Source organism: Bombyx mandarina, chromosome 12, assembly GCF_030267445.1.
Source record: "Bombyx mandarina strain Sakado chromosome 12, ASM3026744v2".
NCBI classification, from domain to species: Eukaryota; Metazoa; Arthropoda; class Insecta; order Lepidoptera; family Bombycidae; genus Bombyx; species Bombyx mandarina.
Window position 1 is genome coordinate 13,701,827 of NC_143219.1, and position 24,965 is coordinate 13,726,791.

At 37.0% G+C, this 24,965-nt stretch overlaps 3 protein-coding genes and 2 long non-coding RNA genes across 6 annotated transcripts in view; 2 read left to right on the top strand and 3 right to left on the bottom strand.

Annotated features, from left to right (window-relative positions):
- The window catches only part of LOC149501847 (uncharacterized), a 28,940-nt gene extending 8,730 nt beyond the window's left edge, over positions 1–20,210 (bottom strand). The window contains exon 1 of the long non-coding RNA XR_016324035.1: positions 20,132–20,210. This is a non-coding gene — a long non-coding RNA (uncharacterized LOC149501847). The remainder of the gene's footprint in view (positions 1–20,131) is intronic.
- Positions 1,843–14,870, top strand: MED17 (mediator complex subunit 17). Its single transcript, XM_028184435.2, has 12 exons — positions 1,843–2,184; positions 2,986–3,241; positions 4,427–4,708; positions 6,201–6,336; positions 7,094–7,299; positions 7,769–7,852; positions 8,349–8,508; positions 9,262–9,398; positions 10,564–10,649; positions 11,105–11,237; positions 12,441–12,582; positions 14,581–14,870. Exons 1-12 carry the CDS (start codon positions 2,096–2,098, stop codon positions 14,799–14,801), a joined length of 1,932 nt encoding a protein of 643 aa, XP_028040236.2. The 5' UTR covers positions 1,843–2,095; the 3' UTR covers positions 14,802–14,870.
- Positions 12,901–14,574, bottom strand: LOC149501848 (uncharacterized). Its single transcript, XR_016324036.1, has 2 exons — positions 14,219–14,574; positions 12,901–13,606 (listed from the first exon to the last, which is right to left on the bottom strand). It is a non-coding gene; the product is annotated as an uncharacterized LOC149501848 (long non-coding RNA).
- Positions 15,067–16,884, bottom strand: Rsf1 (repressor splicing factor 1). Its single transcript, XM_028184436.2, has 3 exons — positions 16,707–16,884; positions 15,917–16,504; positions 15,067–15,197 (listed from the first exon to the last, which is right to left on the bottom strand). Exon 2 carries the CDS (start codon positions 16,494–16,496, stop codon positions 16,035–16,037), a length of 462 nt encoding a protein of 153 aa, XP_028040237.2. The 5' UTR covers positions 16,497–16,504; positions 16,707–16,884; the 3' UTR covers positions 15,067–15,197; positions 15,917–16,034.
- Positions 17,199–24,965, top strand: part of bark (C-type lectin domain-containing protein bark beetle) — a 48,420-nt gene continuing 40,653 nt past the window's right edge. For both annotated transcript variants that reach the window (XM_089732105.1, XM_089732106.1), the window contains exon 1: positions 17,199–17,897. In XM_089732105.1, coding sequence (XP_089588231.1) covers positions 17,550–17,897 — 348 coding nt within the window. In that variant the 5' untranslated portion in view covers positions 17,199–17,549. The remainder of the gene's footprint in view (positions 17,898–24,965) is intronic.

Genomic DNA, 24,965 nt, shown 5'->3' on the forward strand with positions numbered 1-24,965 from the left:
AGAACGGTGACCGGTGCTTGAAGTACCTAAAAGCACCGTTAGTGGATCGGGAGGATCCGAGATGACAGGTGAATGAAGTTAGCCCCTCAAAAAAATTTTTTTTTCCTTTTTTATACTTATTCTCTATTAATTCGTTTGTTCATCATTTGTTCATGATTGTTCACTGTTAATAATTGTTTGTTCTGCATTTATTTATTTAAAAAAAATATTTAAAGATATACCTACAAGTTAGCCCCTCTAATGCAATTTTTAGTATTTTTTCATCCTTAATGACTCGTAAATATTCATTTTCGATTGTTCTTATATAAAACACGTTTGTTGTCTTTCGAAATTACTCGTTTTTTGTTTAATTTACTATTTTTATTAGTTGAATAAATGTATGCAAAATATGTGTACTGCGCATGCGTCAACTATAATGCCTAAAATTTCTACGCGGTTTTAATCGTGAAAAAAAAACAAATATAAATCCTGAAGAAGCAATTAATTGGTATACAGTTTAATTAAAAAATTAAAAAAATAAATAAATGAAGTAATGTGCATTGGCGTTAAGTTAGACCAAATACATTTTTTCCATCCTCCTACTTATCGTTATGAAGGTATAAAAAAGATAGGGAGTTCACATAGGTAAAACAAATAAGTAAATATGTTCATTATTTATCTTTCAAGAGATAATATAGGTATACATTATAATAACTTTTTTACACAGTCGAAATTATATTCCTAACATTAGTAAAATAACATTTTAATACGATACGTAAGAGGATGGAAAAAATGTATTTGGTCTAACTTAACGCCAATGCACATTACTTCATTTATTTATTTTTTAATTTTTTTAATTAAACTGTATACCAATTAATTGCTCCTTCAGGATTTAAATTTGGTTTTTTTTTCACGATTAAAACCGCGTAAAAAGTTTAGGCATTATAGTTGACGCATGCGCAGTACACATATTTTGCATACATTTATTCAACTAATAAAAATAGTAAATTAAACAAAAAACGAGTAATTTCGAAAGAGAACAAACATGTTTTATATAAGAACAATCGAAAATGAATATTTACGAGTCATTAAGGATGAAAAAATATTAAAAATTGCATTAGAGGGGCTAACTTGTAGGTATATTTTTAAATATTTTTTTTAAATAAATAAATACAGAACAAACAATTATTAACAGTGAACAATCATGAACAAATGATGAACAAACGAATTAATAGAAAATAAGTATAAAATAGGAAAAAAAATTTTTTTTGAGGGGCTATCTTCATTCACCTCGAGATGACGTGGGCCGCTGCCACTGAAGTAGGAAACCTATATAGGTCTATGGCCGCTGCCTACTGCCTACCTACAATGTCATGATTTTTTTTATTTTTTCAAGGGATTTATGACCTGGTAACTAAGACCTTTAAGTCACGTCTTATTTTTATTTTTATTTAAATTCTTATTTTTATGAAAAATGATAATGTGGAGTGAAATGAAATGAAAGATGATTAATTTGAGACATTAATCAACTTGGATGAAATAAAATGAAATGAGATGAGATGATATGGGATGAAATATAATCTCAGTACAATGGTGGTTATTTACTGAGATTTTTTCAGTGGACTTTTTGGAGGATCCCCACAAGTAACGTCCAGCGGCTTTGCTTCATTTTTCCACATTTGTGCACTTTCCCAGATATTAAATAGTTAATAAACCACCGTTGTTACACATTTAAGCCTGCGGAAACACTAAATAGACAAAATTAAACAAATCACACAACTTCACTCCTCGCGTTCCCGCCAAAAAGTCCAATGTCAAGAGTATAGACAATACCATAGATAATACACATATACCGTAGTCATAGATTATACACTTAGTAAATGTCAAAGTCAAGAGTAGTAGCCGATTTGTTGTAAAGAGAATTTTTAGTTTTTAGGATGGAATAATAATTTAAAGTCTTAACTGCTTTAATGAACAGCATTATTGTTTATATTAACTATGTAATTTAAGAATTATATTAATATGGTGTTTATAAAATAGTACCGCTAAATTTTGAGTCAAATTTTATTTATAATTATAATTTTCTTGTACTGTTTATTTATTTTTCAAGAGTAAAATGGCAAATTCAGTGAACATATCGATAGAGGCACCTATAGAGAACCAAATACAGGAGATTACTTATGATGGGCAAGAGATTTATCAAGCGTAAGTTTACAAATTTGATCAGCTAAAATTTTATATGGATACACACCACGTAATTAAGCAACTAAACTAAAATAATTACAAATTGAATTACAAACCGGTACCGAAATTTAGTTAAAAATGTTAAGCCTAAAAATCTTCTGTTTTGAAATAAATAAATAAATGTGACATATTGATATTAGATTCTGAATGATATTTTAGTAATTTTTATTTCAATTAAATAATTATACACCATATGTATATGCGGTCCCATTTCACTAGTTTTATATGGGAAGGGATTTCAGTTAAAAATATTATGTTAAAAGAGAATGGATAAGCTATGCACACTAATTTTCTTCTGAAAAATGTACTTAAGTGAGTTTCGAAACTAGATCTCAATGTGGCTCATTTTTAAATAAAGTATTTTGATTTTAAAAAATGGCCTATTTCACAATGCCCTAATAAAGAAATTTTATAAGTTTTTACTTGTAGTTAAAATATGATGTTGGTAATAGTGAACTAAAATTACAGTCCTACAATTTTCTGAATAACAAAGTCTGGATTAATACCTGTCACATGCACAAGATTAATAATTGGTACATGTTAAGATTTTGTTAATAAAATAAATGCATAAGTAAATTTTTATATATTGCATATAATAATAGCAGCTATAACAGTAATACATTTATATTAAAATCACAAATATACTGCTTAATTTCATTTTTTGGTGTCAGTAATCTATATTCTAAGCATCATGAATGTAACTGTATTCTGATAAAAATAGATACATAGATATATAGATTCATACTGTAATTCTCTTTGTAGACCTTTATCGATGTCAGAAAATCTGGCAAGACTAGCACAGAAGATAGATTTTTCAAAAACAGAAGATGAGTTCTGTAACGTCAAGAAAGAAGGTGAAAGCAGTTCTGATACTAAATCAGATGAAGACAACAAAGACCAGAGCTACCAGTCCAGCTTGTGGCCCTGGGACTCTGTTAGGAATAAGTTACGGAGTGCCTTGACTGAAGTTAGCGTTTTGGCGGATGTACTGAATATTGCTAAGGAGAAGAGGTATATGGTATGTGTGCTTTTATTGGTGTGTGTTCAGTGAATCGTGATTCTGATCTGGTAGACTCAGCGATCCACTGCTCTCGGTAGGGCAGATGTTAGTAAAGTTTCCCAGGAAAAGACCCTGAATGTGAGTGAGAGTGAGCTACATGTTCGGTAGAGCTAGTTTAACCTCTAAAGGTTACTAGGAGCAGGTAAGAAAAAAGAACACTGTGTCCATGGTATGAAATAATATTTAATTTAATAATGCTGTAATTACAGACCATAGGTAGGGACTGTCAGGTGCTAGTGCTGATGACCTCTGACACAATAGAAGTGCCAGCTCCACTTAAAATAAACTGACTGGATCAAAAAATATAAAACAACCAATACTACTAGTATTTGTCCTCAGTTTAGTAAATAAATTCTGTTCACTTTAGGCTAGCTAGGCTGTATTTTAGTTTCAGCTTCAAAGATGGCATGTTTACATGCAGTAATTACCACTTCGTCATAGTTGTTAGACGTTGTTGACGTTTTATTTCAGAGAGAGAGAGAGAGAGAATACACTTTATTGCACACCAACACAATTTACATTAAAAAAACAGTCAAAAAGCACATACATTTGTACAATAAGCGGTCTTATCGCTAAAAGCGATCTCTTCCAGACAACCGTTTCAATATCGTTTTTAAAAATATTTCTATTAAAAAAACGTATTTTATAAACAATATTTTTTTTTTTTTTTTTTTTTTATTGCTTAGATGTGTGGACGAGCTCACAGCCCACCTGGTGTTAAGTGGTTACTGGAGCCCATACACATCTACAACGTAAATGCGCCACACACCTTGAGATATAGTTCTAAGATCTCAGTATAGTCACAACGGCTGCCCCACCCTTCAAACCGAAACGCATTACTGCTTCACGGCAGAAATAGGCGGGGCGGTGGTACCTACCCGTGCGGACTCACAAGAGGTCCTACCACCAGTAATTACGCAAATTATAATTTTGCGGGTTTGATTTTTACTGCACGATGTTATTCCTTCACCGTGGAAGTCAATCGTGAACATTTGTTGAGTACGTATTTCATTAGAAAAATTGGTACCCGCCAGCGAGATTCGAACACCGGTGCATCGCTCGATACGAATGCACCGGACGTCTTATCCTTTAGGCCACGACGACTTCAATATAATAAATTCAATATAATATCATAATGTCCAGGTGCTTGACCCGGTCCAACCTGAAAAAGTTGAAAGTCGACCCATGGTTCAAGTCTACGGACGGAAGAAGGCACTGAGCGCCGCCGCCGCCGTCCTCCAAGCCGGCATGGAACGTCTCCGGGCCAGCGAGACCATGAGGATGGCGCGGAACATGCCAGATTTCCACATAGACTTGCTTAGGCTACGTCAAAATTGGAGGCTGAAGAAAGTTTCTAATACAATCATTGGTGATTTGAGCTACAGAACTGCAGGGTCTAAGTTCAGTCAGACGGGTGTGTTTGAGGTAAGATGTTATAGTTTTTGTTCAAAATGTATTTGTAAATCTGAATAAAACGTATTTATTAAATTAAACTTGCATGGAACTTCTACTACAAAGCTCAATGTTTTCTTTAAATATATTTAAATAAATGTATATCGTCTGGTTAAAGGCTATTTGGTTTAAGCGTCTTTTTGGTTTTTTGCAACATTACAGGAGAGCCATTATAGTTTAAAATTTGGAAAAAATATCATGACAAAAAAACTTCTTCCGTGATTTGAATGTGTTAATTGAAATTCAATTAAAAACATCGAATACTAAATAAAGCGGACCCACTTCGATAAAGCGGCACGACACGAGAACCCTCTCATCGTGGCCGCCGGTAACTACATTCCCGATCCTGCGGACAGAATGGAAAGCAGTCGACGTCGCCCCAAACACGTCATTTCGGATCCTCCCGATCCACTAACTGTGCTTTTAGGTACCTCAAGCACCGGACACCGTCGAACCCGTCGCTTGCGACGAAGGGCTCGACGAGTAAATTAACCCACAGACACAGCCCATTGAGTTTCTTGCCGGATCTTCTCAGTGGGTCGCGTTTCCGATCCGGTGGTAGATTCTGCGAAGCACAGCTTTTGCTAGGGTTCGTGTTAGCGACGTCGTCAGGTTTGAGCCCCGTGAGCTCACCTACTAGTTAAAGTTACGCTGAAATGACCTCTCAAGGCTCCCAGCTTAGGTAGGAAAAAAAAAAAAAAAAGCGGACCTTTTATTACGAATACAAATGTCGCATAAACCAAATAGCCTTTCACTTATCCGATATGTACATACTTAAAAAATATTTGGATGTAACAAAATACATTACATTTATCTTTTTTAACGAAACTTCGATCTTGTGTTTCATGATGGGTGCCAGTTTTCATATTGTGAAATATTGTGACGCGCTCACGAACATTTTGCCACTGAGAGATAAATTTAAGTTCGAAGAATTACAACAAGTAATTGTGGTGTTAAAAATCACTAAACTCTATTCCAATTACGAAGTCCCCTTTGACACTTCTTAGAACGTAACTCGTCACGTTGCGCATAATTTGAAATAATAATCATTTTTTGTTCATGGTCGTAAAAATCATTTAAAATATACACAAATAATCCAAATCATTATACAATTAATTCACACACACAATATCATAATAATAACATCTGTCTCGTGAGACTTCGTAATTGGAATAGAGTAGGTATATTTTTTTTTTTTATTGCTTTGATGGGTGGACGAGCTCACAGCCCACCTGGTGTTAAGTGGTGGTTACTGGAGCCCATAGACATTAAATGCGCCACCCACCTTGAGATATAAGTTCTAAGGTCTCAGTAAAGTTACGAACGAAACGCATTACTGCGTCACAGCAGAAATAGGCGGGGTGATGGCACCTACCCGTGCGGACTCCTAAGAGGTCCTACCACCAGTGAAATAGGCGGGGATAGGAGTGAAATGGTTGCCTACTTATAAAATGATTGTGAACAGGTAACAAAAGCGCCCGAGGAGCAGATAGCTCAAGCGATGAGTATGAACACAGGAGGTCCCCCGCCCTCCGCCCTGCGCGTCACCGTCCCGCCAGAACTGCAGGGCGTCGCCTTCATATCTGTCCTTTGCCAGAAAGGTAGACACAATAACATCACACTACATATTGCATATATGCAAAAAGAGGTCCTGAAATATGTTATTAAGATATTTCACTTGCCGAACACTCCATTTGAGCTACAAAAATCAGCAATAAATCAAATCAAATCAAAATCAAAATACTAATCATTAGTATAGATGTCTGGATGTGTTCATAGATCACCTTCTATGTTCTACTGATTACTGGCTCAAATACATCACAATTTGAATAAAGCTCCCCACTTGTCACGTGAAATCTAAGACAAAGAAGACTATGACACTTGAAACAGGAACACATGACTGATATACTGTAGAATGAGACAGCCTAGTCATCCGTGTCAAGCTTCCAATATAGTTTATTGTTTGAAATTCTGAATTTTCATATTACAATTAGCATATCGTCGTTGTGAAACCAAAATCTGCTATGTGCACTTTTTGAGATTTTTACTTTTTGACCTTTTCGTATCACAGCCCTATCTAACGTATAAAAGCTTTAATATTTATCTATAGTTTTCATTTGATATAGTTCTTAAAAATTCACCTTCATATAATATATTATACGAAAATGTTTTTACTTGTTAATTCAAAATAGAGTTTTTGCAAATAGCAGATTTTGGTTTGACAGCGACGATGTGTCAAATTGAGAATATACTTTCATTTTTAATATATTAACTACTTTATATCTTCAGAGAAAAAAAAAAAAAATGTGTTGTGTCTGTACTTGGTGCTTAATTAGCTGATAATCCTCGTTTTGACAGAACAAGAAGAAGTAGTGACAGCAACGTTGAGTGCTTCTGCATTGAGCTGCACTGCGGGTGAGGGCGAGCTGCACTGGCAGCAGCGGCTGGAAGCGGCGCAGAACGTGCTGTTCTGCAAGGAGCTGTTTGCCAGACTCGCGGCCGAAGCCGTGCAGCTGGACGCCTCCATACCGCATATGGTTGTCGGGAATCAGATCATGGCCACCGTGAGTATAACATGCATTCCAGAAATATAATGAAGTTTTAATTTCAGAATTGTTTGATGAACGGATTATGAACGTGATTTGTAGTAAGATTGCAAGAGTAAGAAGCATAAAATGTAATACAATTGAATACCAGGTAATCCTTTATGCTTTTGCTCACTATGGTATAGTCGGGCAGTTAAGTGGAGTTCTTAGACATCATAGTGTGATATGAAGTCCGAGTCTCTTTTGCGTTTGTCCGCGATTAATTTATTTGAACTACATTAGCCTGTAACAGACTCTATCTGAACTCTTTCAGCAAAAAAAGTAAATTGTGTATAAAAAAATATTATCAGAGTGAAAATATGTATTGTATCACTTGTATTTATTTATGACTCTATTCATGACATTTGTATAAACGATATACTGAGGCACAGAGATACGGTCTGTCAGGATTATCAGGATCAAATGGGACAACTATATGCGATTTCAGGTGCTGCCCGGCATCCAGTTGCTGATAGGACTCTGTCACAACAACGGACAGACCAACGCTAACGCGAATGTTGAGGGGGTTAAGGTATTTATTTATGTTTAATTAATTAATTAGCATCAAAATAATCATGCTAAAATTGTTAATTTGTTAACTTACAAGAACTTGACCCGTGTATCCTAAAATCCTATGTTAATATTTTCAGAACTGTGCCAGACTCATTTACATTTATTATTCCATATTGCATAACAGTAAGACCAATACAAGTGGAATACCAATAAATAATGTTTCAAAATAGGGGTTTAAATAGTTCTTCAACATTCTATAATTCAAAAATATAAATGATTATAAATTTACGTAAATGAAGTGGGGGGTAAAATTTAGCGTTATGCCAAAGTAACTATTCCACGCGGATTGAGTCGCGGGCAAGAGTTTTTTATATTTTAGTAGAAAATTTTGATTATAGAAAAAGTAAGGTTGATTGTTTACTTAATACATATATTCAACGTTGATTGGAGATTCAGAGATATTGAATTATAAAAATTAAATGTATGGCTTGAAAACGAATTTGTCCGCTCGACAGACGGAGGGGTCCTCGTCGTCCGGCAAGTCAGACCACGACCACGTGCTGGAGCACTCGCTGCACCAGCTGCTGCGCGCCGTGCACCACGCCAACACGCACCACCCCTTCCCGCACCCCGCCACCGGACCCCTGGGGCCCTCCAAGCGACGCTGCCTCGCCGGTACGCGCGCCTACCGTCCTGTAACCGTGCCAGTCGTCGCGGCCTAAAGGATAAGACGTCCGATGCATTCGTGTCGAACAATGTACCTACCGGTGTTCGAATCCCGCAGGCGGGTACCAATTTTTCTAATGAAATACGTACTCGACAAATGTTCACGATTGACTTCCACGGTGAAGGAATAACATCGTGTAATAAAAATCAAACCCTCAAAAATTATAATTTACGTAATTACAGTGGTAGGACCTCTTGTGAGTCCGCGCGTGTAGGTACGCAGGAGCCAGTCACCGTCGACGCCCTAGACACGTCCTTACGGAACCATCAGATCCAATAACCTTTACATTAAACGCCTTCCGCCCTAACACTAGGAGTAGAAACCCCGGTAACCGTACTCGTCGAACTCGGCAAAGAGTTCGACGTGCAACCCAATCTAAGCATCAGCCCGTTGAGTTTCTCGCCGGATTTTCTCAGCGGGTCGCGATTCCGATCCGGTAGTAGATTCATTCGCGAAGCAGCTGCTATTGAGATGCTAGGTCTCCCTTGGAGGCACTCGGGTAGCTGTTAGCAAATCCCGACCCTTCTGGCTGAGCCCTTGCTCGCCCACTTGCCCTTATGAAACTGGAAAGACCTCCGGGACACCAGTAAACCCATAATCATAAAAAAAATCTCACGCCGTCCCAAAGCGACATCGCTCATCCGCGCGCTCTCTCAGCGGCCGAACTACACGTGTACTGATGGCGTAGTTCCCGCGCGCAGGTCCCATGGCGGCGGACCGCTACGAGCTCCTGGACATGAGCAAGGAGCAGTCCCTGCTGGAGCAGATCATACAGCAGGCCCAGCACTTCTTCATGAGGAGGAGAAGCGAATACGTGCTCGACACTATCGCTAAAGAGGTACTACATATATTTCTATCTATCGAAAGTTGAAAGGATATTTGATTTAAGTAACTTTTTTGAAACTTACAGAATAGCCATTTAACACGCTGACTGCTATGTAGGTCACCGGTGCCCTACGTGGCGCACTGAAGCAATTATTTCGATTTCTATTATTAAGGGCCTGGATTGCCTAGCTTAGCCTTCTTTTGTTTGATAATGTATGTTTCAGTATTTTAGGTCTCTTAGGAATAGATTCATTCTCATTATCTTCGGATTCGTCTTTCCCAGAGTCTACTAGATACTCCGGCGCCTTAGTGAGAAGATCGAAGAGAGAAATCGACATAATTACTTTAGTGAGCTGTGTAGGGCACCGGTGATCTACATAAAGTACAAAATTTTAGAAAAGATATCATAACGCCTTCAATTATTTGAATGGAGTAAACTTAATTGGAGTTCAATTAAAAACATCGAATCATCGATGCTAATACCAAATAAAACGCACCTTTAATTATAAAGGTAAAAGTCACTTAAACCAAATAACCTTTCAGCCTTAGATATATTTTTTAATGTTTTCAAAATTACTTTTAATTTAAAAGATGAATAAATTGTTTTAAATGTAATATTAGTAGATTATTAGTGTAGAATAATAAACGAGTCCTCATTGTATCATGAAGTTATCTGAGCTCATAGACAATATAATTATTGATAGAATACTTTAAAAAAAACAAAACGTTTATAAGTCAAAATGGTAATAAACTAAACAAAAGAGAAAATGTGATACGGAAAATGAATATCTATAATATTTGAGGCTTATGATCGAATTTTGATCATTCAAAGGACGCATAGTCTATATCAGCGGTCCGGGAACCGGGATAAATTACCCCAAATGGGGTAAAATGAAATTTTGGGGGATAAAAATGAAACTTTTGTGAGTAAAAAGTATATATTGAAGTGAAACTTCTTTAGAATCGTAAAATTTTTAGATATTGTATTCTTTTCGAAATTATCACGGGGGCTATAATATGAAAGATGCTAAAAAGAAGCGATTTCGTATTTTTTTGTTCTTCGCCATGGGGTAATATCAACTTACACAAAAATATTTTGTGGTAATAATTAAAAAAGTTCCCCGACCGTTGGTCTATATTGTATATGTCTATAAGTGTTTGATTTTGATGTGTCCCAGGTGAAGGATCCGTTGATAGTGTCGCACTGGAACGCGCTCAACAGTCCCACGCAGTCCTGCGTCAAGATAAACATCATGGCACACGGGTAAGTCACCTCCACCCCCCTCCCATACCCCCCATATCGGTCCCCTCACACCTAACTACCTATAACACACATGCATCCCTTAAAAATTATATGGAAATCTCTAAATTACTTTGCTAAGTTTTTTTGTTTAAATAGTCGGACGAGCTCACAGCCTGCCTGGTGTTAAACGGTTACCGGAGCCCATAGACATCTACAACGTAAATGCCGCCACCCACTTCGAGAGATGAGTTGTAATGTCTCAGTTTTTACAGTACAACGGCTGCCCCACTCGTCAAACCGAAACGCATTACTGCTTCACGGCAGAAATAGGCAGGAAGGTGGTACCTACCCGCGCAGACTCACAAGACGTCCTGTCACCAGTAACTAACTTGTTACTGCCAATATTTTAGCTGATGTGTTTTTGTAGTCTCCAAAAAAGTTTGTAGCTAGTAAAGCTGGTTGTGGTTGTGGGACAGGTACGACGCGGTGTGCCGGACGTCGCTGGTGGTCCACGTCGGGGAGAAGACCTTGAAGTGCATCTGCAGGGACGGGAAGGTGCGGCACCTGTCCTACGAGCTGCAGGAGCTCAGGGACCTCATCTACTGTCAGGTACTATTCATTATGTACTTAACGTTACCGCATTCATTTAGATCAATGGTTTCCAAACTTATTTTGTCTACTGCCCACTTTGAAAATAAATTCTGTTTTTAGCGTCCCCATTTTTTCACCTGCTTAAATCCACTATAGCGAGAGCTCAGTTGGTGTCTAAGAGTCTTCCTAGATGAAATTACAAATCGCCTCCCAAGCCTCTACACAACGCCCCTTTTTTTTCTGGATCTCTTACTGCCCCCCTTTAGGCCTTCAGCGCCCACAAGGGGGCGTTATCGCCCACTTTGGGAAAGGCCGATTCAGATTGTAACTCAGTATTACATTCATTTTGAAGTGAAAGTTCATTTTGCGATTTGTAATCTATTTGTTTTGCTGTGCACAAAGCAAAGCAAAGTTCTGAAGTCGTCGTGGCCTAAAGAATAAGACGACCGGTACATTCGTATGTAGCGATGCACCGGTGTTCGAATCCCCCAGGCGGGTACCAATTTCTCTAATGATTTACGTACTTAACAAACGTTCACGATTGACTTCCACGTTGAAGGAATAACATCGTGTAATAAAAATCAAACTCGCAAAATTATAATTTGCGTAATTACTGGTGATAGGACCTCAGGTGAGTCCGCACGGGTAGGTACCACCACCCTGCCTATTTCTGCCGTGAAGCAGTAATGCGTTTCGGCTTGAAGAGTGGGGCAGCCGTTGTAACTATACTGAGACCTTAGAACTTATATCTCAAGGTGGGTGGCGCATTTACGTTGTAAATGACTATGGGCTCCAGTAACCACTTAACACCAGGTGGGCTGTGAGCTCGTCCTATTCTGAGATGTAAGTTGTAAGGTTTCAGTATAGTTACAATACAACGGCTGCCCTGCCCTTCACACCGAAACGCATTACTGCTTCACGGCAGCAATAGGGAGGGCGGTGGTACCTACCCGTGCGGACTCACAAGAGGTCCTACCACCAGTAATTACGCAAATTATAATTTTGCGGGTTTGATTTTTATTACACGATGTTATTCCTTCACCGTGGAAGTCAATCTTGAACATTTGTTGAGTACGTATTTCATTAGAAAAATTGGCACCTGCCTGCGGGATTCGAACACCGGTGCATCGCTCGACACGAATGCACCGGACGTCTTATCCTTTAGGCCACGACGATGACAAGTTGATATTATTGGCTATATTGATGTTTGTTTTGGTGTAGATATACCAGCACCAGATGACGGCGGTGCAGGCGGTGGGGCGCTGCATGGGCTGGCAACTCCTCGCCAGCAGCGCGCACCTGGGCTCGGGGCCCGTGGAGCCGCTAGGGAACGCCTCCTCCTGTCTACTCGCCTCGCCCAATGGTAACCAGAATATAACTAGTACTAGTGGCCCCGCAGTAGTCGAAAACCGTTCATCATTCGGACTAGTAAATTAACCCTCAGACACAGCCCACTGAGTTTCTCGCCGGATCTCCTCAGTGGGTCGCGTTTCCGATCCGGTGGTAGATTCTGCGAAGCACTGGCTCTTGCTAGGGTTCGTGTTAGTATCGTCTCAGGTTTGAGCCCCGTGAGCTCACCTACTAGTTATTAAGGTTACGCTAAAATAGCCTCTCAACACAATCGAACTTAGGTAGGAAAAAAAAGCGAATAGACTTTCATAGTTTTATACATATACCCGGCATTACCAGAGTCGACACGTCTATCATTATAAAAAGTATCCTGTGAATAACTCACTTCAGATTTCAAACTGTCTGTGTGCGAAATTTTATTCAAATTCATTAAACCATACAAACTTCCAAATTTATACATTTATTTTACAATATTAGTTGAGATTAAATATCTAAAGTGATAAAGCATATGAAATAATGACATGAAATTATTAAAATTACAATAGAAAAAATGTATGGCTGTAGTTGGACACACGAAGTTCGTGTTTCAATTGATCTCATATTATTATAGTATGAGCTCATAGACATCACGACGTATCTTGAGGCACTTGACGGCACTATCTTGAGGCAAGATTGGATTTGCCATGTTTTTCAATAGCTTTACGTCAATTTCTAAATATAAATTTACGCAACTTAATAAGAACTTGAGTTAAATTAGGTTGTTCCTTCTTCGTGTACGTCTTACAATGTTCGCTACATTTCAGATCCATAGAGATTTGTTGAAAAAATATATGATCAGTCGATCGTAAGATTTCACAGGCAAAGTATCCGAAATTTGGCACAATTTGCATTACACATAGTGCACTTTAAATGGTGATAGGAAGTATTGTGAGTTCGCGCGGGTTGTGACCACCATCCTGCCAATTTCTTGCGCGAAGCAGCTTGCCTCCAAACCGGAACGCATTCCGGAGCAGCCATTGTAATACTGATCCTTAGGGCTGAAATTTAAAATTTATGTCTCAAGGAGAATGGCGGCATTTACGCTGTTGTGTATGGCTTCGGTAGTCACTTAACACCACTGGGGCCGTGCGCTCGTCCACACGTCTAAGCATTAAACAAAAATATGAAAACGTTAGAAAATTCAAAATCATCGGTCATCGGTTACTCAACCTTGCAGCATCTCAAATACTAAATATTACTGTAATAACGCTTTGGTTTGGTTAAACAATACTTTAAATACATACTTATTTGCGAGAATAAAATAATTCTAAAGGCAATATATTCTTCATATTCCCCCCAAAAGCCATTCATGCTACTTTCACCTGTAGCAGTGGTCCTGTTTTCAGAAAATTACTGGGTTGTGTAAAGATATTAGTATTCTATAAACGTTTTTTTTTTTTCATTATAAATACATTATAATGTATATTATTTTTATCACGCTAAATTTATATTTTTATTTACTATTATATTTAAAATTAAACATTTCAATTTTAAAAATGATTCATTCCGGTATTATTAATTAATACTTTGGAAGTTAATTTGGTAAATGTAACTAAACACGCTATAGGCACTAAGATAAATAACCTAAAAATGTAATTAATTATACCTACACTAAACATAAAAGAAGAAACCCTGCGCTTAGTTCACTTCACTGAAATATTTAAAATTAAGAGTTGACAAAACTGCTTTATTAACAAGCATAGTTAGGTTATGTAGCCGGGTAGACTATGTGCTTAAATAACACGTGTGTTTCAAGGCCAATGTAACTATTATATTGATCGGCTTCGTAGAGGCACCCCAAATTTGGGTCCGGGTAATGTTTTTTTAATTATCGTCGAACTAATTATATTTTATTATAACTTGAAATTTCAGCTCTGTTCTATTACAGAAAGTTAAGATTTTTAACAAATGTATGTATTCGTAGTATAAAATTCTACGTTTTAACAAACAATGCATTTTGCTTTTTTTTTAGGAGACAGAATGATAGCAATAAGATGCGAGCCTTCTGTGGGAATTCAAGTGTTTATTGCTCAATCACCAAGAAAAGACTTTTTCTCGAGTGAACTAGTGCAAGACAAGAAGTGGGAGAATCTTGGAGGTGCCTTTAAAGAAATAAAATTAGACAAAATGGAGGGAAAGAACTTTTTAAACAAAATGGAGTTGCTTATGGCCTGTTTGAGCAGTCCTTCGTAAATTCTAAATTCAAATTCGTTATTGTGAATAAAGTTGTTGTCAATAAGAAATTATGAAAATATTTAAAAATCTTTTATTTAATGTAAAGTTAAGTTAGATTAAGTAATTGGTTAGAGTATTATCATGGAAACAGAATAAATATTGAATCTAAATAACTTTAATGTAAAACCAATTTAAAATTTTGTAAAATCTTCCCTTTAAACTTTTGTACTGTGGTAATAAGCAATGATTCTGTTTCATTGGACCTTAAATAAAACATGAGAGAAATAAGTCATAATTTTTATTTATGAAGAAACTTATCCATTAGAGTACTAGGTAGAATGTTAATTAATTTCTGAAGATTGTTCTTGAAATATATTCCGATGATTTTGAAGCGAGATCACCGAGTCCAAGGAACTGAAATTTTAAAAATATCTTTAGATGAAATATAACTGAGAGTGCTGTTAAAATACTGTAAGATGTTTACTTGTTTTAATGTCTGAACAGACTTCAATTTGGTCTCAGGGCAATGGAATTTTATTAGTTGCAGCTTATTTCAATAAAATTACACAGAAAACAAGATAACTTTTGTACCAGTCAAGCAAACTTTATAAAATTGAGAGTCAATTTAAATGATGTTATAGGTTATAGTTGATATTACACTTGCTAGTTTGTAGCAAAGTAAAATCAAATTGATCATGTCATATTTCTTCTTGTTACATTATGAGTTTCTCCAGAAAAAAATTTAAAATTATTAACATGTAAAAAATATGACTGTCTTCGTGCTGAGGAACAATGATTACAGTCAAACAATAACTTGTAATGGAGAATATGATAAGAGGTCATTTACTTTAAAGAGCACTAAATACTTTTTTTTATCTTGTGTGATTAAGGTCCTTGCAGTTAATGGTTATTATGGTTCAAATTAAATCATTTTTATAATACAAGAAATATCAAAGCTAGAGCTACCAAAAGAGTAATTATTCTTTAAAAAATATACATGTACGTTTATGACACTTGCCTTTAAAGTTTTTTTGATTCTACATAATCCATACAGCACGTTTGTCTAATCAGCAAGACTAAGCGTGTAATCAATCATCACCATAATTATAACAAGAAATTTTAAATATATTTACCTCCACTTCCTTGAGCCATCGAAATGCCTAGCAATAAACCCCCAGTATTCATTGAATTTTAACACTTGGAAGGCTTCAGATTACGATAACACTAAACCTATTTAACCTAGCAACTAAATTAATAACGGGACAGCGGCGACCTAGATCTGTAGTTGCCGCCACCGCCGCCACCACCACCGCCGCCGCTGGAGCCATATCCGTCTCCGTTACGATTGTACGGCCGGCCGCCGCCGCCACCGTATGAGTTGTTGAACCTGCCTCCTCCCTGACCTCCGAATGAACGACCACCCCTGAAGTTACCGCCGCCCCGACCTCTGAACCCACCTCTGCGGGGCCCGTCCCGCTTTCTAGAGATCTCAACTTTCAAAGTGGCGCCTAACATCTCAGTACCATTCATCGCGCTACACGCATCTTCCGCCTCCTGCAAGTTCTCAAATTCTATGAAAGCGAAACCTGGGGGATTTAGTGCTACCCAAACTGAGTTTAGTTTTCCATATTTATCGAACTCGCGTTCGAGATCTTCCTTCTTGATTCCCTCGACGAGACCGCCGACGTACACGCGAGTACCACCCGAACTCATGGTTTAGTCTAAAAAAAGAATCGAATGTTTAAATATGAAAATAATGAATTAACTTTAAATGAAACGTGGTAACTGCGACGTATTAATTGATAAAGAGGTATAAATACATAAATACAATGAAGAAAACAAAATGTCGCCACCGCCTATGCCACGCCACGCCAACAGACATTAAATTAACGTGAAATAAACTATATTTTTTATTCAACTTACATTATTTATGAAGATACAACTAAAATTTATTTATGTGAATAAAAATTAACGATTTTGACTTATTTTAAACACATTTATGAATAAAAATTAAAGAGACGATTACTGAACCGATGGAGACTATTTTCGAGTGAACGAGTTGAACACAGAGTACCGGAGTGTAATGAACGAATGGTCTCGCAGAACAGTGTTGCCAAGCCCATTAGAACGCTACTACTTATGACTAACAAAAACTACACCACTTTTACACAGCCTATTATTTTGTTGGTTTATAAATAAGTCTTAAAAGCTATTCATAATAATAGAATTAAGTTCTACTGAATTATATATTAATCAATAATTGTTATTCTAAATTTTTTTTCAGAAAAAGTATTTTGTCGTCAATGAACGAATGAAATAAGATTCCACAGAATAGGTTGATGTATAGGTATTATATTACATATATCACGATCATAGATTATACACTTAATATATCACGATATACATACGTAGATATATTCCGCTATGGAGGGGAGGAGGCTTTGCTCGAATGAGTGACGCGGGAGGGAAGGGAAGGGAGGAGGAACTCGAACGAAACCGGCCAAACGGCTTTATCCAACGGTCGTGCGGCAGCGCGCATTTTCGTTTCTTTTCTTCCTCACCGGCCCCACCTTTGCCCGAAATAAAATGTTTTCATCCAAAACAAAAAGCATTTTCCTTTGTAATTTGTTATTTAATTGATTATAAAATGGACTGTATGTATTGTTTATGACGATAAAACACTACTAGGAAACTTGCGAGAGATTACGGGCAGGTGAAATACTTTCGTATTTCAATAATGAATAGTTTTGTGTTCAGTTAGTGAAAATGAAGTGTTCCAAAGAAACGAGTGTTCAGAAAAAGCACAGTCAATTTAGCGACACTAAATATAAATGGAGGACTGTGATAGTGATATTATGTTGCTTTATTGAATGTAAAGGACAAGAGTTGAGTGCGACAGATCCTTACCTCGTAAACAAATCAACTGGTTTAACGGAACTGCCGGGCGGTGTGTTAGCCGGGGGACGCACTGTTTGGAAACCAGATAACAGTCCATATCTACTTCGGGATGATCTACTGCTGGAGAGAGATGCAGAGCTGGTTATAGAACCGGGAGTAGAAGTAAGATTTGCTCCTATGATTGGAATTACAGTACGAGGGAAATTGATCGCTGTGGTAAGTATCAATAATTATTTTATATTGTAACGTCGTGCACGGTAATGTAATAATCAGTAAAATCAGAAAAATATGTAAAATCACGTCTATCTGTAACATTCCATTCGTTTATAGCAGATCTTAAATGAATTTAATGTTATTCGAGTTTTTTTTTATCAAGATGCCCTAAAAACAAAGTTACAGCGAACTATAAATTAGTTCAGCAAACATCGATCATGCTTTCCCCTTATATCAAGTATTTGATAAACTCCACGCGTTTGATAATGGCACGTACCTTCTGTGATAAGGACTAACTATTTCAGCTGTATTGATTTATTCACCTGTTTGCGCGTTCATTACAAATAGTTTACTTTACGAGGTGAATAAAAAATAAAATTGGACAAAAAATGGGATAGATAGTCATAATTAGAGACGTGACTGAAAAGAAGTTGGGAAAGTCCAAAACTCCGCATTCGTGTCGTAAGCATTTCTCTCTGGTGAATCATGATTATCTTAATAAGCATGTATTAATGAAGGCAGCTGCCGTTTTAATGGTGCCGCCTGTACCTGACCCATCACGACCTCGGTATCAAGGCGACATCCTTTCGCTAATTCAATCAGTTTGGTCAAATCACTACATCCCACCTACACGCGTCTAGATCTAGACTACGGATTTCCTCAGACTAGACGTATTAAAGTCTAATTTTTTGACTATATGTTCTAACCATGAAGACACATTATGATTCGGCTTACCATAAGCAAAGAGGTTATTATCGAGTATCAATAGAGCCAGGAGTATACTCAAGTTTTGGTGTAAGGTTTAAATTAAGTCCTTTAATATGTGATTGGCTGGTCTATATATCAGAAATGAAAAGTTATGTAGCATTTGGCTTTGTTATTCGAAAATAAGATTCAGTAAGGTCAGACTGAAAATCGCATTATTATATTATTAATAATTATTATAATTGCGTTTCTTCTGTGAAGATAACTATTTTTTTATGTTTTACGTCAATGTAACTTCAAAACCGTTGCAATTGGAAATCGATTTAGATCTCACTAGAATTTGGATTCCTTACGATTCTAATTCGAAAACATTGAAATTAGTAATGGTGTATCAGATAATTACTACATTACGTGTGATTGATGGTGGTAATACGCAAGCCCCATTTACCTTGTTGCAATTCAACTTGAGTGAAATTATCACCAGCGATATTCTAACTTGTCAGCTAATAATTATCAGATTATTGCCTCGACAGTAAAAAATATTTAGATGCGCCATTTGACTATACTTTAGTTGTGTTTATACTAACCATTAACATTTTCCCGCAAACAGCCGACCCACTCATGAAGTAAATGAATGAAAATTTGTTGCAAAAATTGATGTTGAATAATTGTTGGGTCTTCTATTCAAAAGGTGCAAATGTTACCTTGATGCAGCGAGTTAATACTCATTCAAGTCGTCGTGGCCTAAAGGATAAGACGTCCGGTGCATTAGTATCTAGCGATACAACGGTGTTCGAATCCCGCAGGCATGCTAGGCAGGTGCCAATTTTTCTTGTGAAATACGTACATAGCAAATGTTCACAATTGACTTCCACGGTGAAGGAATAACATATACCATAAATTAAACCCGCAAAATTATAATTTGCGTAATTACTGGTGGTAGGACCTCTTGCGAGTCCGCACGGGTAGCTATCACCACCCTGCCTATATCTGCCGTGAAGCAGTCATGCGTTTCGGTTTGAAGGTTTGAGTAGCCGTTGTAACTATACTGAGACCTTAGAACTTACCTATATCTCAAGGTGGGTGGCGCAGTTACATTATAGATGTCTATGGGCTCCACTAACCAGCTAACACCAGGTGCGCTGTGAGCTCGTCCACCTATCTAAGCAATAAAAAAATAATTAAAAATCCAGTAAAACTAGAGTACTGATTATAGTTAGAACTATTGTTACACTTTAATCTCACGTTTAAAAGCGTTTTTGTTTTTAATTGTCATTATATTATTTTTGATGTTTCGAATACTTGTCTTTACAGTTTTCGTGATCCACGGCCAGTCATCCGTAAAAATAGTTTTATAATTGAGTCAGTCAGCGCAAAAGTGGCCTAAGCTTACTATAGTTAGTACAGAGATATTTAGATTTTAATTTTTTTTTCACTGCTTCATAGACAAAAAGAATACGCGCGAAAATATTTACGAAGCCATCTTTTTTTTTTTTGTTGCCCTTGCCTAGGCAGACGAGTATACGGCCCACCTGATGGTGAGTGGTTACCGTCGCCCATGGACTTCAGCAATGCCAGGGGCAGAGCCAAGCCGCTGCCTACCGCTTAAAACTGTAACATCTGTAAACCATTGGTGAAACTAAGGATACGCCGGTTTTGTATCAACGTTTATTAATTATGTTTTAAATAAATTGCAATATATAAGCACGAATATGAAAATTTATGGGTTAGGCCACTTTTGCGCTGACGGCCTCAATTATGACTATACGAATCGCGAAAACCGAAAAAACACTATACTTAGAGTTCAGAATTAACGGTTATTTCGATGCGGTTAATAGTTGTGGTTGACTGGGCTAGCGTGGCAGTGTGTATACAAGTACCTATGCATAGTAAAAACAGCCTTGCTCGATTTGTTGATCGTAGTTTCTAGTTTTTACCGTAAAATTCCATTGCACTTTTTGGTATAATATATAATGTTTTGTATTTTTATTTATTTTGTGTACAATAAAGCATAATCTTTCTCTCCCTCGCTTTCTCGTTAAAATTAAATGATAACCTTTAAATCAAGCACTTTATAGTTAAATTTTTAATTAACCTTATCAGTGAAATCCTTTATACGCATCACCAACACATCGGTTACGAACGTCTTGCTCATTTCGTCTTCTTGTCTTTGATCAAATATAACTTTCATCGATATCTAGCATGCATTTAATTGTTTCATGCAAACCAATATCTATACTAATATATAAATCTACAGTGGTTTTTACGAATGTTCCGTTATAACTACTGAACCGTGCATCCGATTGACTTGAAACTTGGTATCCATCTAGAAGATACCTGTACTTAATGGATAAACTAATATATATATGAGTGTTGACTCCCTACACCAGTTGCGGGGACGTTAATGATGAGAATCTTTATGGGGGTGAGAAATAATAATGTTAATTTTAAATGCCCAGCGAAGCGGACGGGTACAGTTAGTATTCTTATAAATTCGAAGCACACTTAAACAAGGGGAGCCGTTTCGTATTTAGAAGCCAGTGGTAGGTATTACACTCGGGCCGAAATAACCAAACAAAGGCTCTACAAGAAAGCAAAAAAAAAAAGAACCTGAAAGAAAGAATCTCATATAAAGAATCACGAAATTATGATTAAGAACGGTAAAAAACTCTCACTAAGCACACTGACTATCTATCTGGCTGGTGTTCTGCCCACGGCACGCTTGCCTTCTATCCGACCCAAAATGGCGAGCTAGCCGAACGAATTGTATGTGATTAACGCAAAGGTTTCTACTCCAGGGCGTAAAGCATCAAAACTTATATTTACAACAACAACAAAATACTACGATAGATGTCAAACTATTTCAAATTCTTGTCACGTAGAGAAATGATATGCGCCCATATGACGCCCATGAGTCATTACGAGTACTAACGTCAACGACACGTGAATCACAACGTACAGGTACTAATAATTAGCTCGTTACGTTATGTTAGGTCTCCTCTAGACATCTACAACGTAAATGCACCACCCATATTGAGATATAAGTTTTAGAAGCTTAGTTACAACGGCTGCCCCACCCTTCAAACCGAAACGCATTACTGCTTCACGGCAGAAATAGGTAGGGTGGTGGTACCTACCCGTGCGGACTCACAAGAGGTCCTACCACCAGTAAAATGAGAAACTCCTCCAGTGCAAAAAATCTGATATATGTATACCTTTTAGTGCTTGCATTCTTGCTATTATTATATGAAGTTGTAAGATAAAATGATTGTAAATAGACATGCTTTAACAAAAACCGACTAAAAATAGAAAAATAAAATTCCCAAACAAATTAATATACACTAAAAACAACAATCATCGAAATCTATTTGTCGCGCACGTACTTAATGCAAATTTAAGATTTATATGGTTTTCTCATGGATACCATTATCAGAACTGGACTAAATTGAAATGGGACCACACGGAAAGCGTCAGCTTTCTAACAAAAACAAAAGAATCATCAAAATCGATTCACCCAGTCAAAAGTTATGAGGTAACTAACATAAACATAAATAAAAAACATACAGTCGAATTGAGAACCTCGTCCTTTTTTGAAGTCGGTTAATTAATATACATAATGAGACTGGAGTGTAATAGACTACATTCTACATTCTACAATTTACTGGTGGTAGGACCTCTTGTGAGTCCACACGGGTAGGTACCACCGCTCCGCCTATTTCTGCCGTGAAGCAGTAATGCGTTTCGGTTTGAAGGCAGCCGTTGTAACTATGCAGAGACCTCAGAACTTATATCTCAAGGTGTGTGGCGCATTTACGTTGTAGATGTCTATGGGCTCCAGTAACCACTTAATACCAGGTGGGCTGTGAGCTCGTCCACACATCTAAGGAATAAAAATAAAATAAAAATCAAAACATTCCTCTACTCGGACTCGGAGGTCAGTCCATCGAGTCCGTCATCGGCAACAACCGCTCCTTCCATGCGTCGGTCTAATTAAATTAAAGCAAAGCTAATTATTACGAAACCAATACTCTTAAATTCTTCATCAATGTAATAGCTGACCTAGTACCTTGACCCCGATGAAACGTGCTCAGGGCGTTTCTACGTAATCAGAGGCAGACGTAAGATTCGAATGTAAAAGAAAACTTGAAGAACAACTCTCAATAGGTTCTATGTTCCTAGACAGTAACTTTTTTTGACAGCCTAATTTTTTTTCCGAATATTTTTCGATTTTTCAAGTTGGCACTCACAACGATGGTTAAAAAAAACATGAAATATACTCTGTGGTTTGCTTCTGTGTGCGTTGGTAATGTTTTAAAAAAATAATGATTTAAGTACGTGTGAAATTGATTTTTTTTTAAATCTCTATTATTTAAAAATGATTTTTTTATCCAATAATGCAGTATCATTCAATCGGAATCATTACCTCTGATTCCGGATACGGATGCAACGTTATGTTCCGGGCAAGCACGGTAAGCTCGCGGCCCGTATGAGTCATCAGATATCACTTTTGTTTACGTTAACCAGATAAAAACATTCAGATATGTTTAATATATATACTATACTTCCGTCATGACATTGTTTTATCAGCAACCGTGTGAATGAGGTGTGAATCATAATGTAACGGTACTTAGGAAATTTATTTGTTCAGAAATATGAGTCGACTATTATCAAAGCCGGCAATGTGACTTTTGGACAATTATTGGTAAATCAGAAAAACGAATTATTGACTTTGTATTCCATTGGCAGTCACAAAACTCTTCTGAACGACATCTTAGATAAATAACAGGTTAAGTTAATACTTTATTTAATGCAGGTTTTGAACCGTATTCTTTGAAAGAGACAATTATATTCAAATCAATCTGTATCGCCATATCAATAACATTTTTTTGTCCAAATGCACAGATTGCCACCTTTGATAATAGACGACTCATATAATATAGTATTGATAGATCGAATCATTAAGTTCCTAAGTATGTACATTTATACTAAAAAGAAATAACATTTTAAATTTTGCAATTACACGTTTGTTTTTCTAGGTCATGTATTTTCATTCTGTCGGTAATTAAATATTGAAGTGTCAATTAAAATTAAACCAATTCTGAGTAAAGAAAAGACGAGAATAAATTATTTGACGTTGACCAGCGCTGTATTCCAATGTCTAGAAATAACACTAGTCGTCCCAAAGCTTCCTAAATGTCATTTTTTGTTAAATGAAATTAAATAAAGGTGAAATTAAATTAAATACTAATATATAAATACAATATTTAATCTGTGACTCCCAAAAACTAAGTAAATATCCAACAAAACATTTAAACCACAGTGCGTATCACAGGATGTACTGTATACAATCTACGTCCGTTCTAAATGGTCCGAGATCTAAGCCGAAACTATAACAATAAAGTACACAAGTCTGAGATGACAGTGTGAGGGGTAGCCCTCCGTAGGACATCGTTAATAAAGTCTATCAATCATTCACATTCACAGACAGTCAGTCGTTATCTTATTATATAGATTTTTATGGATGACATCTTTTTTTTTTTTTTTTTTATTACATAAGTCTATATGGACGAGTTCACAGCCCACCTGGTGTTGTGGTCACAAGAGCCCATAGACAGCTATAACATAAATGTCGCGACCCACCTTCAGATATGAGTTTTAAGGTCTCAGTTCAAATTCAAATCACGTTCAAATAATAGTCAATCAACGGTCACCTTCCGACTCGAGATTGATGGATTAACATCAAACTGCGTAGTGTTGTCGTGCATTGGTAGAGGGTTCGCAAATAGAGAACACCCAGAATACACAGAAATCTAAATACTTACTATTTGGATTTCTGAAGTAAAACTGATGAACGGTTTTAGAATTAAGTTTTTCGTCAATCTGATCGCTTTAACGGATTAAAATCGATTTTGTGTCGATTGTCACTTACGAAACGATTGAGTTCAAACGCTAGAGGACAAGATGCTAATCACGACATCCTCATGGCAGTGAATCGCTCTTTCGAAACACACACCAATTTCAGTCAATCAAAGAGTAAGCTATACTATTTGGTAAATCATCGAAACATGTCTTCCGGATCCATCATTCGGTACTTTCAAGCTTTTCAACCACCGATCACCGTCCTCGTCGATTACGACGAAGAGTTCGATGAGCGAACTAACTGATAGACACTGCATGCTAAGTTTCTCACCGGATTTTCTTGGTGGATCGCGATTCCGATCCGGTGGTAGATTCTGCGGAGCATTGTGCTTGCTAGGGCTAGTGTTAGCAAATTCTCTCAGGTTGAGCCCGTGAGCTCATCTACCCGTCCGGGCGTAGCTGGAATAGTCTTTTAGGTTACCAGCGAATAGATAGGAAAATAATAAT